The sequence below is a fragment of the Cryptomeria japonica genome, chromosome 10 (assembly GCF_030272615.1).
Source record: "Cryptomeria japonica chromosome 10, Sugi_1.0, whole genome shotgun sequence".
Classification (NCBI taxonomy): domain Eukaryota; kingdom Viridiplantae; phylum Streptophyta; class Pinopsida; order Cupressales; family Cupressaceae; genus Cryptomeria; species Cryptomeria japonica.
This window is the reverse complement of record NC_081414.1, coordinates 249,806,280-249,825,577: the sequence shown is the minus strand read 5'-3', so window position 1 is coordinate 249,825,577 and position 19,298 is coordinate 249,806,280. Positions and strand designations below refer to the sequence as shown.

The 19,298-nt window shown below is 35.8% G+C and overlaps 1 protein-coding gene across 2 annotated transcripts in view; it reads right to left on the bottom strand.

The window, feature by feature from the left end:
* Nucleotides 1-18,974, bottom strand: part of LOC131059858 (alpha-N-acetylglucosaminidase) — a 180,479-nt gene extending 161,505 nt beyond the window's left edge. For both annotated transcript variants that reach the window (XM_057992916.2, XM_057992917.2), the window contains exons 1-2: nt 18,365-18,974; nt 3,374-3,450 (exon numbers count right to left, since the gene is read on the bottom strand). In XM_057992916.2, coding sequence (XP_057848899.2) covers nt 3,374-3,450; nt 18,365-18,580 — 293 coding nt within the window. In that variant the 5' untranslated portion in view covers nt 18,581-18,974. The remainder of the gene's footprint in view (nt 1-3,373; nt 3,451-18,364) is intronic.
* Between the last annotated feature and the right edge of the window lie 324 nt (nt 18,975-19,298).

Sequence of the window (19,298 nt, the reverse complement as noted above, 5' to 3'; positions counted from 1 at the left end):
TTTTGGAGATGGTCTGCTGCCTTTTATGAAGTTCGCTGTCTTCAATTGGAGATCTGCTGCTATCTTATGAAGTTCGCTGTCTTCAATTGGAGACCTGCTGCTGTCTAATAAAGTTCGCTGTCTCCTATTAGAGATCTGCTGCCATCTGGTGAAGTTCGCTGTTGCTAACTGCCTTACTATGAATTTTGCTTTCACCGAATATATTTTGCATCTATATGAAAAACTGAATGATGATAATGAGAAGTATATGATACATTTATAGGAGTCATATTACTTCTTAATTATGTCGGCCTTCTTTGCAATTGAACATTTTATTTATTTTAATTCCTCTTAAGTAAATTGAAATAGGGTCGGCCCTATCAAGGAGGCGAGTTGGGTTTGGGTAAAGTGTGAAAGCTTTTTAGATGAGCCGAGAGGTATTGGGCCAGGCCCTATATGATGGAGGCGGATTCCAATGTTGCCCAAGGCAATTGGAATCCGCCAGCCCTAATTACCAACAACACTACTCTAGCCTGTCATTCATGTTGGTTTCCATATTGGCAAGAAATGGTGCATGCTATTGCAACTATAGGTCCTAGGTTAAACACCCCATCATACAAGAAATTGAGGGTTTGATATGCTCAAAAATACAATACAAGATATTGGAAATGTTAATGAACATCGCTTAGAGTGGTAAAAGAATAGATGCATCATAATGTCTAATGGATAGACAAATAGAAGGAACTAAGCTCTCATCAATTTACTCGTCTCTTGTGATATTGATACGACCTTTTTTGCAATCCATGGATGCATCAGATAGGATCAAATCTATGGCTGCATTATTCAAATTGTTTAATAAAGCAGTCGTGCATGTAGAGCCACCAAATGTGGTTCAATTTATTACAAACAAAGTTGTTGTTTGTGTTGTTATCAGGAAACTCCTAATGGACAAACATCCCTCTATGTTTTCTACCCTACACACAACACACTACCTTGATCTAACCCTAGAGGACATTTGAAAACTTGAATGAATTGAGGTATTGCAAAAGGCTTGAACTATTACCAAGTTCATCTACAACCATGAGGTTGTTGTGAATGATGGACTATTTCATAGAGGGCAAGGGGCTAGTTCAACCAAGGGTGACAAAATTTGCTATGGCCTTCCTTGCATTGTAAACTCTTTACTAGCAAAAATGAATTTGAAGCAAATGTTTGTTTCAAATGAGTAGATAGAGTCTAGCTTTACCAATCAAATGGCTGGTATTATAATGGAATGATACATTTTTTTGCGAGTTTGGTAAGTTTTAGTAATGTGGCAAAACACGTGGTTGAATTTTCAAGGCCTCTAGTAAAAATTTTGAAACTAGGCCATGGATAGGATCAAGGACGAGGGGTTGGTTGGAAATAACTAAGATAGGTACATGCCACTACAAGGACATAATTGATAGGAGAAGGGATTGACAAATGCACTCCCCTCTCTATGCCACTAGATACTATTTAAATCCACCATTATTCTATAGCCTCTTATTCAAAGATGATGCTAAGGTCACTCAATGCCTACTCGTGCATGGAAAAAATGTTCCCCACCCCAATTAAGTTGGATGTTGTTTTGGCAAAGTGGGCTAGTACACAAGCAAAAAAGGGGTTTTTTCTCAAACATGGCTACCATGCAAGACAAGAACTCCAAACTAGGTAGACTACATAAACTTTTGATAGTCTCTCTTTAATTTAGACATGAACATTATTAGTGCTAAGATTTTAGTAGATCTTATATATTATCATCTCAAAATAGTTTGTGTTTCTCAAAACAATGGTGGGAATTTTATGGCTAGGAAGCCAAAGTCTTTGATGGATGAGAATGCACAATTTAAGTGAGTCCTATAGTTCATCTACTTGCAAGTGTACTTGGAGTGTTTTTTAGCACATACATTTTAGGAGATACAGCTATTCAATGCAACAATAGATGAATGACTTGGTGTTTGTTGACCATAACCTCTACTTAAAGCTAAAGAAAGCTCAAGGTTGAGTTTTGAAATACTTGCAATTGTAAGTATAAATTGTAATCATTATTTTTCTCACTTTCAATTGCCAAATTTAATCCATATATGGAAAAAATCAAGTAACATTGAGGAAGACTAGTGAATTAAACTCAACAAGATCAATCTAGGATTTGAGTGGATTACAAATGATTGTCCTTCTTGATCTTGATGACTTTGATATCCTAACAAAGGCCGGGCACCTTGATAGTGATCTGATTGAACAACTTAGGAGAGGCTCTAACCTAGGACATTCATTATCAGATTTGCAGCCCCCTAGTGTAGCTCTCTTCATAGTAGCCAAAGCCACTGGCTATGTCTGATTTTTAAACTTTGTACTCAATTCATAGATTGACTTTATACAAAATAGATTGCAATTGAAAAGTTTGAAAACTATTAGCATCCAGTTATTATTTATGCACTATGCATTATGCAATGCAATACAATCAGTTATATGAAAACAAAAATCTATATTCCATAATTGATGGGCTAAAGTCTCAATTTTATTTGTTCTCTATCTCTCTATGCTAGTGAAATGCCATTAAATTTTAAAAACATCAGGTTTCCTCCTCTTTTTTGCAAATCCAAATATTTCCCAATTAAATCCCAATTTTTTGAATAAATCTTGATTTTTGGTTTGCTAACTTTTTCCTCAGAAGATTTTTGCTGCTATGCTATAAATCCCTGCTTTTGAAATATATCTATCATTGCCACCACTTGTAATTAGATTCACCCCACCATTAATCCATGAGATTTTTGGAAAAAAAATTCTATCTACAGCCAAAGCATTATTGCCCTTTCAAATTGTTGCTATCCACAGCATAATAAAAGGAGGAACAAAGCCATGAGTTAATAAAGAGTTTTTCTTAATTAATGATGATATAATGCTGAGTTATTTTTTCACTGAATACTGGTTCTCAGCCGTGGTAGTTCTCAATTTCGTGCCTGCTTGGCGCAGTATGGTATTTGTGAGTTGGATGTATTGAACTCAATTTGGATTTCCATTTACGATTTAGTTCTCATCTCTGTTCAGCCCTGAACATTATACATCAAAGACTATCAACAACAGCTCTACATATCTATACTATTTTATGTGACTGATATAATGAGTCCATACACCGCGTTCCATTAAGTGTTTGCGTTCATTCCATATTGTTTAATGCTAAGTTTGGTAAATCCAGTGATCGCCCTTATAAATGAAACTATAAAGGTAACAAGAAGACAAAAGTACAAAGTTATTTTGAAATGCACAAGAATAATACATAATATAACTAATCAACAATCCTTCAAAAATTGAGTATTACTACAAAATAGTTCATGACATGATAAAAACAAAAAATAAAGGCCAAGGCACTCACACAACTCTTGCAGTTCCTTTGTTTATTGATGAATCGTGATTGCTAATGATAAAGCAAGCATATCCACCGCATTTAGTCTGAAAAATAGTAAAAGTTACAAACCAAATGGATACATACTATAATAAGTTAGCATGTGATTTATGAACTAAAAGCCTAACTAACCATATAGTTACAAGAAAATACAAATGGCTTATTTATCACATATCTAGCTAGCATTGCAAAAGGTAATAACATTCACAAACAGAATCTGCAAGATTTGCCCTTGTCAAACAATGTGGTTGACTCCAATCACTGAAATATCATTAAAGAATAAAATAACGCTAGACAAGTTTAAAGAAATGATACATGGAAAATATTACACCATGTACTACCATCAAAAAGCAAATTATCAGACTGTGTTAAGACTTTATACTGATGGTGTCAAATGTCAGACAACAAGAATAGCCTGGGTATTAATAAATTTCCAATCAAACAGTCAATACAGGCTTGATTGATTCAATTGACCTTTTTAATCAAATGCAAGGTCAATACTATAAGGAAGAGGCTGCAAATGTTGATCAAAATCCAACGAGTAAGGGATAATGGGGCCTCAAATCTTGATCAGAGAGTTCCAGAAGTGGCACATGTCAAGATCAACCAAAAAGAAGAGCATTACAAGATATAATACAACTTGGAAGGAGGTTGCCACGCCTGATTAAAATAACTTAAAACAAATTGTTAGTAGTGACGAAAAGATTTTTGAAAATAAGGGGTTCTTAAAATCCACAATAGGTAAAGTTTAAACTAAAAAAGGACTCCTCAATAAAAGAGCAAGCATTAAGAGAAAGGAAATTGAAAATCAATGCAATACATAAAAATACAAACATGTGATAGTGCATGAAGTTTAAAGAATTTCCTTCCTCCAAAAGAAATCGCCTGAATTGCAGTCTTTTCCTAATCAAGAAAGATATGAATACTATTGCAAATCACAATAGAAGGTGAATTACACATGGAGAACAGTATTTAAAAAGAGAATAAGAGACATGATATTTCTATGGTCCATAAAAGTGTTTGAGAGAGCTTCTCAATATAACTGTGCAGAAGATTTTTTGCATGATGGTAGACCACAGAATGTGATCCGAAATATTGATGCAAAAGATCTCCTACACAATTAACAAGAGAGTGTCAACCTAGTGAAATTTGAGAGACAATGAGTACTACAGTAACTAGGAGGCAAATAAAGGAAGTGGATGCAGTCCGATGCATGCAATGTGCATGAAGTTAAGTATTTTCTCCCTCCAAAATAAGTGACCTGAAATTCGGTTATTTTTCTAATCAAAAATAATATGGATACTATTGCACATCGCAATCAAATGTGAACTACACATGGGGAACAATAATTAAGAAGAGAACAAGAGACAAAATATTTCCACAATCCATGTGAGTGATCAAGAGAGCTTCTGGATATAACAGAGTAGGAAACTTTTACATCAACATTTCGGATCACACTCCATGGTCCATCATCTCCTCATCTGAAATGTTGTTGCAATTCGTACACAATTAAAAGTGAACAGCAACCTAGTAAAATTGGAGAGAGAAATGAATAATACAGTAACTAGGAGGCAAACAAATGAAGCAGTTGCATACTCAAATTCATGCAGGAGAGAAGCGATAAGCGGAGGATTATAAGGGAGTAAAGAAAACAATCATCAAATATCCATTTTAGAGAAAAGTGCACGATTGCAACTGGGATCTGCAAAAAGTCAAAGATAGCCTAACTTCTATATGCTATCAAGAACCCAAGTGCAATGGAGATGTATGCTGAGGCAGCCTGCTAGTTGAAGAACTTGACATTAGACATGTAAATATTGATGCATTGCTTAGTAACTCAACCTTGAACTCACTGAGTTTCCAGCGAGTTTGAAGAACAGTTCATAGTGTAGTTGAGAGTATTTGGGAGTTTATAGGAGAAAATTGTGCACACTGATTTTTTGCAAAATTTAAGTATTGTTTTAAGTTGTTGATTTTTGGCAAAGTCACCAAGTCAAAATTGGATCTGCCAAGTTAATCCAAGTCTGAGGATTTGAACTGTGTGTATGACAGCACAGGCTTTTGTGCTTGGTATCCAACTTTCATAATCAACTCTACTTTAGTTTCACTCTCTCTGGTTCTGTTTACATTATTTTAGTGCTTAAGCATTTAAATAATTTTTCAAGTTCTAGGATTTTTGTACAATTATTATTGTACCTAAATTTACTTCCAAGGGCCATTGACCTACTTTGGTCATACATAAACATTAACCCGAGCATACACTCACATTGAAACAAATTGGTGTTGAAGACCGCTTTTGTAGTTTCTAGCTAGGTCCACACTCTTCCAAAGGAGAAAGAAAATTTTGAATAAACAGATGTTAGACCTCATTGAGCTGTCATTGAAAGTAGGTGGCTCATAGTTCCATTACCCTCTTGATGCTTCTCTTCAAGTTGCAGGTACCAGAGGATTCTTTGGATACTATGATATGATTGCACTTCTCAAGTTCTGCAATTCTCCTTAAAATGATTTAGAATGTTCAGTGACACATTTCAAGGAAGCTTACTTTAGTTTTACTCTCTCAGGTTCTGTTTACATCATTTTTCTTTTTTTTGATAACCCATGGTGTCCCCAAAACCCAGACCATCCATTTGAATTAGCTGAGGCAAGAGAAGTCTCTGGGGATGGTGGCAACCACCCGGAAGCCACCGCCATCAGGTAAATCAAGGCAAGAGTCCACCTCAGAACCTCACGGACTGAACGGAAGCCTTTAACCAGCTGCACCACCCCTCTGGGCTCTGTTTACATCATTTTAGTGCTTAAGCACTTAAATCATTTTCCAAGACCTAGGATTCTTGTTACATTTATTATTGAACCTAAATTTACATCCAAATGCCATTGACCTACTTTGGTATTTCCTAAACATTGACCCCTGAGCACACACTCACATTAAAAACAAATTGGTGTTGTAGATCACTTTCATAGCTTCTAGCTAGGCCCACAATCTTCCAAAGTAGAAAGAAAAATTTGAATAAACAGATGTTAGACCTCATTGAGCTGTCACTGAAAGTAGTTGACTCAAGCACTTAGCAGTTATGCTCAATGGCAATTGCAGTTCCATCACCCTCTGGATGCTCCTATTCAAGTTGCAGGTATCAGAGGGTTTTTTGGATAATATGGCATGACTGCACTTGTCAAGTTCTGCAATTCTTCTTAAAACAATTTAGAATGTTTGGGGACACATTTCAAGGAAGCTACAAAGGAATTTAACGGTCCCAAATAAGGGTGGAACTGGGCTGCAAGATCAATTTGGACCTTAGATTCCTATCAAGGGCAATTAAGTTTTATTCAATAATATGTAGCCTAACATGACTAAAGAAAATCCATACAAAGGGACCAAGAGGAATCGAATGACAAAGTTACAAACATTATTTTTCCTTATATTTTTTCATTAGCATCCTACAAATATGTCCATTGAAATAAAATTATTACTAAATGAGAGAGCAGTGCACACAAAACCCCCATTAAAGATGTCAAGAATTTTGTCAAGTTTACACAGCATTATGTTAATATATTCTGTTAAGATTTAAGTCAATAAATGTTTTGGATCTCATTTTCACATTTCAGATTTTTCTCACACTGATAACAATTATGAGAAAAGGTAGTTTATGAGGCATTTGACACCAAAAGTTTTGTCGATCCAGAAAAAAGCTTAGGGGTAAAGATTCTCAGGTTAGTATGCTAGTATCCTTTCTCTCTCAGGAGCTATCTAGAAAAAGGCACATCCCTTTGACAGTATTTAATTCCACATACATATTCTCTCTCTCATTTTTTGTGTTGTGAAGAATCCTGTTAAAGCTAACAATCGTGGGAAAGAAGTGGTTTATAAGATAAAGCTTTGATAAATCTGGAAGTAGATTTTGGGTGTGTGTTGCAAACAATCGCACATGCATAATGATTGTGAGAAAGAGGTGATTTATAAGCATCACTCAGACCAAAAAACTTTGCCAATTCAGGGTGAAATCAATAAATAATCAAAAACTAATGTACTAACATTAGCCACAAAAACACTAGTCTAACCAATAATCTGAAAAATAAAATAGGAGAACTTATCCAATCAATCAAGACGCTAAAGATGAAAAAACATTAAATGCAAAAGCAAGAGCAAAGTGCTCCCTTACTAGTTGTGAATACAAGGCTCAATGAGTGCTTTTATAAGAAACACAAAAAAAAAGTAAAATGGACACCTCATCCATCAAAAATTGTAACTCTCAAGATATGAAAAGACACCTCAATATTCAAATAGGGAATGTGTAACTCCTATAGAAGAGTATGTCACCTACCACTCACAAATAAACCTACCAATGCAAGCTAAACCTAGGTGTAAAAAATACATAAATAAACTAATAAAATAAGATAAAACCTACACCAACACCCCCCTTAAGTGCAACTTAGGTGGGAAAAAATGGGTCCCAACAAATGTATAGCCATTTTAGGTACCCATATACAAAAGATTCCCCAGCACAGAAAAACCCATCAAAAAAAGAGGACTAGGTAGCCTCCTACACCAAAAATGGATGGTCAATACTGAATGTTGATGAAGATTCACTTTTGCCAAAAAATGTTTCTTCTATTAGAAAGAGATATGTCCATAGGTGAAGGTCTTTCCAATCCATGAAGGAAAGAAAACACAAGATTAAAAACTTTGGAAAATGTTAATTGGTCCCCTTGTCAATGCTGAGAAGTGTCCATATCTAATCAAGGATCCCAGGTATAACTATAGAAGGTGACATCTCAAAAGCATGTTTGGTAGGAGATAGAATAGGTAAAAGATGATGCAGCTATTGAAGAACTGTCATCAAAGAGAAAAGTCAGATCCTCAATAGAGTCCTCCAGATCCAAAAGGTGGTACTCAACAAAAATAAAAGAGATGACTAATAAGAATGCATCCCAATGCACTATATCTGAAAAACAATAATGATCTTGCTAAAAAGAATAATCAGATGCCTTCGGAGAGGTAACACTGAACTCTATAGAAGCAATAGGAGGTAGTGGGATCATGATGCATGACTTTGTAAATTGGTAGTTTAGCTGACTAAACTACTCATCCAATGATTTACTCACATTAGTGGTGTGAATATGAATGGTTGTAGACAAAGCATCAAACAAGGAGGACAGGTAGTTGTCTCACTATAATCCATATGTGCAAGGTTCCTCAAGAAAACATCGTTGTCAAATGAAGGTTCAAGATCTCCATACTGTTGTCTAATTGTGGTCCAAACAATGAACAAGCACTATGCGTGCTCTATGCAATATAGAATGTCCTCAAAACAGTGAAATTGATAAAACTATAAACTCTATTTGTTGTTTAACCATGCAAGCTTCTACTCAAGATCACTTGGCTCAGGAATGAATCCAAAGAGAAGGCAATACATGTTAATTCATGGTAGCTTATGCAAGATAAGATCTTCCTAACCTTCCTTGTTCTGTTGTTTATCTACATGATTCATGTCTGATTTATATTGCATATGATTATCAGATTGTACAAACATTGCTTATCATTATGCTATCGGGCTAACAACCCAATAGCATATTAATGTCAATTGTTAATTGGCATTAATATGCTATCGGGGTATTAACCTGATAGCATATTAAATGCTATAAGTTATCGGGTTAAATTCGCCGATACATACTTGCTATCGGGTGCATAAACATTGGCACCGATTCACATCTGTTATCGGGCTTAATTATATCGGGCATATTTGTTATCAGGTTTAATGAATACACCGCTTCATTTGGCATTAACATTGGTTAACAAATGCACCGGTTGGATTATATACATCGTGCACTTTGAATCATCGGTGTTTATATGAACCGATTCATTAAATTGATCAGTCATTATATTATGATATTACAATATGCTATCGGGGGTTTTTGAACCGATAATCAGCATTGTGTTAATGGTATAATTGTAAAGGCACCGATCAATGGGTGCATTGATCGGTCATGCCTAAAAGGCATGACCGGTCAATACACCAATTGACCGGTTGCCTAAATGATATATATGCCAATTGAATTCATTTGGAGAAGACATAGAAAATATTAAATGATCTCTCTCCTTCAGACCTGCAGATAAAAATCAGAATTATTAGACATTGACATAATTCCTCATATCCATATATAGCATTCATAGTTCATAACTTGTTCTTTAATTAAAATTGAAATAACTTTACATGGTATCAGAGCCAGGTCCAGGCTAGGAGCCCCAAGCACATGAGAGGTGTGGCTTAAGGGGGGGTGTTGGTGTTGGAAATAAGCCACACCAGGACCGACGATGGACTGGTCCAAGAGGGGCCAGTAGCTCAGTGGTAGAGCACTCCAGCAGCGTATGGAAGGTCCTAGGTTCGAGTCCTAGCTGGTCCATGTCTCAACAATACATCCTTCTTAAGATAGAGATTCTTGATTCCTTCTCTATATAATACATAGTTCTCATGATCTACCATGACAATAGAGACAAAATTGTACAGTTTCCAAAAAGGATAAAATATTGATAGTAGAATTTTGGTACAAAATGAGAAGAAATAAAGGGTACCACTACAAAATATTAAAAAAATCCACACTTTCAAAAAGACGAGCCAAAAAAGGAATCTAAATGCACAATTAAGAACTTTCCAAAAAGGATAAAATATTGATAGTACAATTTTGGTACAAAATGAGAAGAAATAAAGGATATCACTACAAAGCATGCAAGAAATATGCCCTTTCAAAAAACAAGACCCAAAAAAGGAGTCTTAATGCACAAGTTAATGACTTTCCAAAAAGGATAATATATTGATAGTACAATTTTGGTACAAAATGAGAAGAAATAAAGTGTATCATTACAAAGTATGCAAAAAATACACACTTTTAAAAAGCAAGACCCAATAAAGGAGTCTTACTGCACAAGTTAAGGACCTTCAAAGCTCTTAATATAAGAACTACACAACAAGGTATCTAGAAAATTGCATTTGAAAAATAGGGCATCAAATATTAAAACCAACCTTGCCACTACATAGCTATCGAAAAAATAGCCCATATCAAAAAATTGTCAAAAACTAATAATGTGTGGTGTAGAAACAACCTCCCAAAGTCAACTAGCAAAAGTGATAACCCCAAAAAAGAGGGTCCCAATCTACACAAAGGGGGAAGGTGATGTGGTGTCTCTCAAAGCAACCACATGGCAACTAGAATGTGTGGCAGCCTAGTCAATTAGTAGATCCTAGTGTGCAAGGTCCATACTACAGGCAAGACAAGTGTGCCATGTGGCACAAAAACAATTGATCAAAGTCCTCAATCATGAGGTACTAGCACAAGCATACCTTGCTAGCAAGTACAAGGTGGCATAACATTCAATGCCACATGGACTAACCAACTATCAATCATAGCAATGGCAAGTACCTTTTAACATCAAGGTTGTGAAAGCATTGATCACATGGTGTTTAGGCAAATTGGATTGTGTTATTATTCTAATACAGGAAATGAATTCCAAGTACATTGAATGCAAGCAACACAAAGGTTGTTGGTGATGGGCATAAGAAATACCATTGTTGCCATGCCAATAAAAGTGTAACGTTAATTGTTGGAGAACACTAGTCACTAGTGGTACAAGCACACTGTTTAGATGGGACTTCATGGTGCCATTGAGAATATACCAACCAAAGCTGAGAAAACCATCAACAATATGTCAACAATTGAGTGCAATTACTAACTACAATAGGATGTCCAAAATGTTGTAACCATGGGGTAATTGGCCACTAATGTGAGATGTGAGTTTCCAACAAGAGTGGAGGGGCATAATTGCAAAAGGCATCATTGCAAACTCCAACCACCAAGAAAGAGAATCTAAATGATAGATTGTGGAGTGTGACTCAAAATAATTCTAAGAATTTTTTCCAAAAGTATTTTGATTCATTTACAATGGAGTGCAGAGACATAATCTCTTAAAGAGAAGCAATCCAACTTTGAGAGTAACCCCACCATTTCTATGTGAGTCATACAATGTATTCAAGGATGCAACGCAAGTACAGCCCCATACCTTAAGAAGGTGCCACAAGCTTAGTCGAATATAATATGTCAAAGATATTAAGGACCTTAGTTTTTGAAAAAGAACCTCAAACCTTGTACATCACAATTTAATGTTCAAACCTTGCAAAATACAAACAATAGGCCCTTAAACAAATACAATTGAACAGACTTGCTTAAATTGCATGTAGAAAAGAAAGCTTGACAAAAGGCCTTGAAAAAAATGGTCTTAGATTTGTGCAACCTAAAAAAACCAAAGCAAATTAAGCACCCAACACTAGAGTTAGCCAACTTCTCGATATCAACTATTCCAAGCCTTCCAAACACAATCATGTGGTCAAAATTACAACACCATTCACCAAAAATCATCTCAACTCATGAACACTCAAACCTAGTGCTCTTGAAAACAAGAAAAAGAGACTAAACTATATGCCATGGTTAGCCACAAAAACACTATTCCAAACATTGGTCCAAAAACCAAAATAGGAGAACAATGCTATCCCATCAATCAAGATACAAATATATCCAATATATAACTGAATGCAAGTGAGTAGGTTCATAAGAAATGTGAGAGAAGAGGTGGCAAATACATCAAAGAGGAATTGTAACTTCAAAATTTCTAAACGAGGAAAAGGTAACTTCTATAGAAGATGCCAACTAAACCCTATAACTCACTCCAACACAAGCTTAAGCAAGCTAAACCTAGATGTAGGAAAACATGTTACAAACTAATAATATACACCAACAAAAAAGTCCATGGTTGATGTGTTAGAAACCTCCCATCTACAATCTATAAAAGTAGCATTTATCTCTAACTAATTAGAAAGGAATTTCACGTGATTTAAATCAAGTTGCACAGCAACTGGGAAATTAGATAATCACATATTTTTGGGCATAGATGGACTACTTGACGAGTAGTAAACTTGCCAGGTTTTTGGGCCAGGTGAGTATTTACCACTTCTACTTGCCCCAAAAACTCCGCAAGTCCGAGCCAAAAACTCGGCCGCGCCAACACAAAAGAAAAAAACATCAAAAGTTCATGCCATTTCATTTTTTGAGTTGGGCTTTTTGGTGAGAAGGGGGAAGAGTGACCAGCAAGGAGATTTCAAGCTATTCTTGCTCATTTCAAGTGGATTTGAAGGGGATTTGAGGTGATTTTTCAAGGAAAATCGGATTCCCAAGTTAGTTTTTTTTTTTTTTTTCTATGCTTTTTTAAAACAATTTGTTTATTTTTTGTTGCATTTAGATGAATTAGAAATCATTCCTAAGTAGTCTAAATCCTTTCTAAGTTATTTGCACAAGATTTAACACTAGATTTGACAAGTTTTGATGAATTTTTCACAATTTTTTTGAAGAATCTCTAGTTTTCAAAAAAAAAATCAAACCCTAATATTTTTTTTTTTAAACTTTGAATGATGTCTAAATTTATTTAAACTAATGTAGATTGTTTGCTAAATTGTTTAACTAAAATGTTAACTTTTTTTTTCACTTTGTATGTGTAGGTTAAGTAAGCATTAATCATGGCAAGGGAGGAATGGCCACTAAATCCATGCCCATCTGGATATATAAGCACCCGTCCTAAAGGTGCTAGAGATGGGGCATGGAGGTATGCCTATGAGGGACCCGATCCTGGGTTAGTTATATGCATAAAGTGTGAGAAAATACTTCATGGAGGCATCAACCGCCTCAAATACCACCTTGCAGGAATAGACAGGCATGATGCTAGAGCATGCCCCGGGACCAATGAAGAAATAAAATGACAAATGAATGCCCTACTTGCAGCTGGGGAAGAGAAGAAATTGCAAAGGAAGAGGGCAAAGTTAGCCATGAGATCAGCCATACTAAATCTCAAGGTATTTCTATTAACATTGAAGAGGAACAAGAAGCACTTGAGGGCATAGTAGGCTCTCGGCGTGGCCCACGTATCCGCAAACCCACCACCACCTCGCCCATCGCTTTTGCTTCCTCTAGTAGAGTACCTGGCGCTGTTGCATCATCCAATCAAGGTCCATAGGTGATTATTTTGTGCCCAGGAACACACCTGGAGTACAACCATCATTAGAGGCCATTGGATGGAATAGGGAGGCACATGAGAAAACCGACATAGCAGCAACTGATTTTTGGTACTTCAACAACATTCCATTCAATGTGACGGACAATCCTTATTGGCTGAATTTGGTGACCGCTATGACAGTTGCAGGAAAGGGGTACAAGGCCCCTTCTCGCAAGAATTTGAGTGGGAGGTTAGGAAATTACTACATAGTCCACTTGATTTCATTTGTAATTATTTTTTAGATTTCTTGTTTATTAAATCAAAATTGTGTACTAAGACCTAATTTCACTTTGCTCTTGCAGGTTGCTCACAAATGCAGTTGCTAGGGCAAGAGAAGTGATGGTGGAACAAAAAATTGAATGGGCAAATTATGGCTGCAACATTCTTTCTGATGGGTGGACAGATGGCAAGAACCGCACCATCATCAATTTTTTGGTTGCTTGCAAGTGCAATGTAGTGTTCTTGAAATCTGTTGATGACTCCAACAAGGTGAAAAATGCAGAAACATTGGCTGGAATGTTGGGGCATGTTGTCATGGAGGTGGGGGTAGAGAATGTGGTGCAAATCATCACAAATAATGCAGCAGCATATGTGTCAGCAGGTAGATTCCTTTTGAATTATCACCTTTAGGCATTAGCAATATTTTCATTTGTTGTGGCTTTGTTTTACTTGGTTGCATCTTTCTTAAGAATAACTTCTTCTTTTGCAGGAAGAATCCTCCAAGAGAGGCACCCCACTCTTTTTTGGACACTTGTGCAGCACATGTCCTTGACCTTCTTTTGGAGGACATGGGAAAACCTGAGTGGGTGACTCCAGTTGTGGAAAATGCAAGGAGGATCACCAAATATATTTACAATCATCCTTGTTAAGTTTTGATCAGATTATAATAGGTAGGTAATTTTAAATTTTTTTTTAACTTAATCTCCGTTTGATGTCAATTCAAACTATATACGATGGAGATCCAATTTGCAGAATGTATATCGAATTCACTGCAAGTGAATATCACAAACTAAATGTGTATATTTCAAAGACTGTTGTATATGTATCCACCTTTTATTGCTTATAATTCTCTATACGAACAGTGTATTTATTGCTAGCTACTAATTATATCTCCGCCTTATCGTATCATGTATATATCGTTGTCTACTTATTATATCTCCTCCTTATCGTATCATATATATATATATATATATTCCTCCCAAAGGAATTGCATTGTATGATATAGGATACCCGAGGTTGTGACTCTACACGTAGGGACATGATACCTTTGGAGGCAAACCGATGCATTAATGTAATCGGTATTTATAACTAAACCAATTTAAACATAATCAGTTATGTGCAATAACACACATCACCAATAATTAGACAATACGGTGATAATAAAGATCGATAATGTAATATAGATATCGATAGTCGATTATACATATCGACAGCAATCATTTGCTAATGTTTTTCATATTGATTATATATATAGACATTAACTAATATCAATTTTAATATTGTTTAATATATTAGGCATTTAATATCGGTTTTCATTAATAGCTAGTATACGTAATTGTCTAAGGCCAATAGGCCAATTAGACAATTACGTTGTCTCTGTCGGTCCTAATAGATTCTGACCGTAGCTATTCTATCATCAACAACCCTTGGGTCCTAAATTTGATGAGACAGCACACCCAAGGGAAAGATTTGGTGAGAGCTAGTGTCACAAGGTTTGCAACAATTTTCTTGACGTTGCAAAGCCTTCTTGTTGCATTGACTTCTTTGAAACAAATGTTTGTGAGTGGAGAATGTCTTAACTCACCTTATTCAAAGAAGCCTGAAGGAGAGGCTATCGCATGCATAGTCTTAGACAGCCAATTTGCACAAAGGGCTGCAGAGATTGTGAAGGTAACTTCAAAACTTTAATTTTTAATTATTCTTGATTCAAGTCTCTCATTACTAATTTGTAACTTCATTAATTAATCTTTTTGTAATTTATGTTTTTCAATTGTAGGTGTCAAAGCCCTTGGTTCGAGTTCTCTGCTTGGTGGATGGGGATAAAACCCCAATGGGATATCTTTATGAGGCCATGGATAGGGCCAAGGAGTCTATCAAAAATTACTACAAGGGGGATAGACTCAAATTTGATCCCATTTGGGAAATTGTTGATAGGAGGTGGAACAATGAGCTCCACCAACCCATTCATGTAGCAGGGTACTTCCTCAACCCTCGTTTTAGGTTCGGGGGTTCTTACTCAGATCCGAATGGAGATGTCATGGAGGGCCTCAGTACATGCATTGAGAGGATGGTACCCGATGTTGAGGAGAGAGACCTCATTGTGAGTGAGCTCCAAAATTATGAGGGAGTAAGGGGTAAGCTATTCTCTTCAAAGCTGGCTAAGAGAGGAAGAACCACTCAAACCCCAGGTATAACATTTGCCATTTGGATTTTGGGATCTAAAATGATTGATAAATTATGTTTTCCCTTTTCTCTTTGCTTTCTAACTTTTCCATTTTATTTATTTTGCAGATGCTTGGTGGCAAAATTGGGGTGGAAACACCCCACATCTCAAAAAGTTTGCCCTCAAAGTCTTATGTCAGCCTTGCAGTTCATCCAATTGTGAGCGCAATTGGAGCTTGTTTGAAGCAATCCACACGAAGAAGAGGAGCAAGTTAGCACAAAAACGCCTCAATGACCTTGTCTTCGTGCAATATAATCTTTGATTGCGTGTAAGGAAGGTAGAGGAAGTAGAAGGTGGTTTAATTGACTTGGAAGATATAGATCCTTACAGTGATTGGACATCACAGGAGCAACCTCCATTGTTTTCCTACACTGACATCACTGATTTGGAGAGGCAAGCTATGGAGGAGGAGGGGGGTGGATTTGGGACGGATGACATTGATGAGGAAGTGGAAGAGGATGAGGATTCATTGCCAGTGCCAGAAGCAAGTGGAGACATAACTTCATCCAAGATGGAAGATAAGCCAGCCATACCAAGCGAGGAGGCACAGTCACGCCCACTACAGACTTCTAGGACTAGACCCTCTAGTTCTACCTCTCCCCGAGTTTTTGCTAGAGCTAGGAAGAGGAAGTTGTAATTGTAATTTGTAATGATGTATTTACTTTTGGTTTTACAAAAACTATTTACTATATTGCTTTCAGGCTTCCAGCCATCAGCATTCCTCATGAGGATGCGATTTTGTAGACACTTTGCATTTAAATATATCTAGAATCAGCTTGTTTCTTTTGTGTTATCATTTATTGACTCATTAGATGCATCTTCTCATTAAATTTTGCAAAAAACATGCATTTGTTATTAAATTTAAGCGTGTTTTTAAGTTGTCAAGTTTTTTGCCGAGTTTTTCCAAGTTTTTCCCGAGTTTTTTTCCTAGGGGCTTGGCGAGTCGAGCCAAGTCGCAAGTAGTCCAACTATGTATTTGGGTATTCTATGAACAAGGACAAACACTTATTTTAGTCAACTTCAGTTTGATTTAAACAGAATTATTTAGTCTTTGCAAATCTCCATGATCAAACAGGCTTCCATTCTCCTGAGTATGACATCAAAAATAGTTTTAGCCCACAGTGCAAACATGCTAAGAGTCAAGGTACAGAAGGCCCGTGTGTTATCTTTGAATATTTGCATATTTGTGGCGTTAGAATGAATATGATCTCTCTTCTTCCTCTGAAAGTCCAATTTTCATATACACTCTCCAAACAATTTCCAAGAGCCTAGGTTGCAGTAAAATTCTATCTGAGATCAGTACATATTTGCTTCCGATTGCGAAATTGAAAAATACTTGTAGATTCAAGAAAAAACTCGTTCTTAATTGATGAGCATTGGCAAACGGTCTTTGTCAAAATGAGATGCTTAATATAATATCCCGTGGAACCACGTGTTACATACATAAACAGTTACTTTTTATTCAGTAACAAAAAATTTGCCCCACAATTTGTTCTTTTTTACAGGACACATCTTTTTCAATATTAAATTGTTGCAACATTATTGTAACAACCCGTACATAAAAAATGACAGAATTCCAAATATTTTATTCTCTATTTTATCCATTGCAATTCCATTAACTAGTTAACCTTGGGGAAAGTCTTAATGGGTTACATATGTGAATTGCCCATCACTGTCAAATTTATTCAAAAAGATAGCCTCAATTACTTCAATTAAGGCAATTCTTCTTTCAAGATATTGAGCATAGTTTTATACATGCAGTGTTTCTGCAGTACACCATAATAAAATATCATTTTTTTGCAAAGAATTTATTACTCCGGAGCTTCAATAGCAGATCTACATGGCACTTATTACCTCTAACCTGCACAGTGTTGAGACTGAGCAAATGACTTGATAAATAGTCGACAAGTTGATTTTGAAATATACATGGACTCCACCCAAAAAGAACCTTTGTCATATCTCAATAAAGTAAAATGCTATAATATAATATATTAAAAGTGTTTTTAATATTTTTTATTACTTCTGTATTTTTCTCTCTTTTGTTTAGCAGAATGGATTTGTATTCATGGAGACTACTTTGGCTTGTGACTTGGTGATTATTCTCAGAATCAATACCATGCATCAAGGCGATAATCAACGAGGTTAAGCAATGAGATCAAAACTAGTAAAAGGAAACATAGGAGCTCTCAAGTAGGTCACTCATCTCATTATTATTCCAGCTCAAACACCATAAAACATTAGAGTTTCCTCGCCATCAAGCTAAGCTAACTTAACTTACTATCCCATTCTCAACTTTTTGACAAACCTTGAGATATTAAGAATTCAATGTAAAAAATTCAAACGAATTTCTCACTTCCCAAAAGCGTACATTCAAGATTTCAACCCGATTTACAGCTAAGATAAGAGTGGGTGCGAGACATAATACCTTTGAAACAATTTTAAGGTCAAAGGCGGAAGCATGCGAGGGAAGCAGCCTGGATAAAACGCCCCGTGCCGCAGCTTCTTGTACCGAAGCAGAAACCCTTTCTTCGTCCAGCTTTCTCATCAGCCTTTCCAATGCATGAGGCATTTCACTTCGGACAAAGCTTGTTAAAAACATAATACAAACAAGAAATCGCACGGTTGCCATGGCTGAAACCATTAAAAATTAAGTCCACAGAAAAATGAACGGGTATTTTCCAATTTCAAAACAATGATCAGGCAAGTGCAGTTCAGAAAAGATTAGAGTCGATGCATTGCGAATGTTGCAGCAAATTACTTGCCAGAAACCCTCAAAATTGTTTGATTCCGACTTGCCATTCTGTTTGATGTGAGTTGATTTTGATACATTTATCTCGATTAGGTGTCAGGGAAATTTTCTAACATACCGATCCAGCGACACATCTTGACTCGCAATATCCATATTTACTTTTTAATAGTTTTCTGGTATCTTCAGCGATATTTTTTATATTATTCAAAGATTTCGCCTCGTTTGAGTTTGAAACGTCATTCCGCCCTGAGTCGCGAGATGCTGAGAGTTACAGCAGAGCCATGAAAATCCTTAGTTAAATTATTTTATTGTTTTATTATAAATTAGAAATGTAAATTGAAATGTTGATCTGAAATTTTTAATGTATTTTTTATTATTATTAATTAGATTATAGAAATGTTATGTTGCTTAATGAAGTTTTTTATTTTTTATTTTTTATTAGTATCTTAGAATTTTACTTTTTTCTATTCATTATAATCTATTATTTTAATATATAGATGTAGTGAAAAAAATTCAATGGATGTATAATTCTAACCTCTATTCATTTATATTTAAAATTTTAAATCTTAAATTATAGTTGCTTCATTATTTTAGAAGAAGATAATCTATA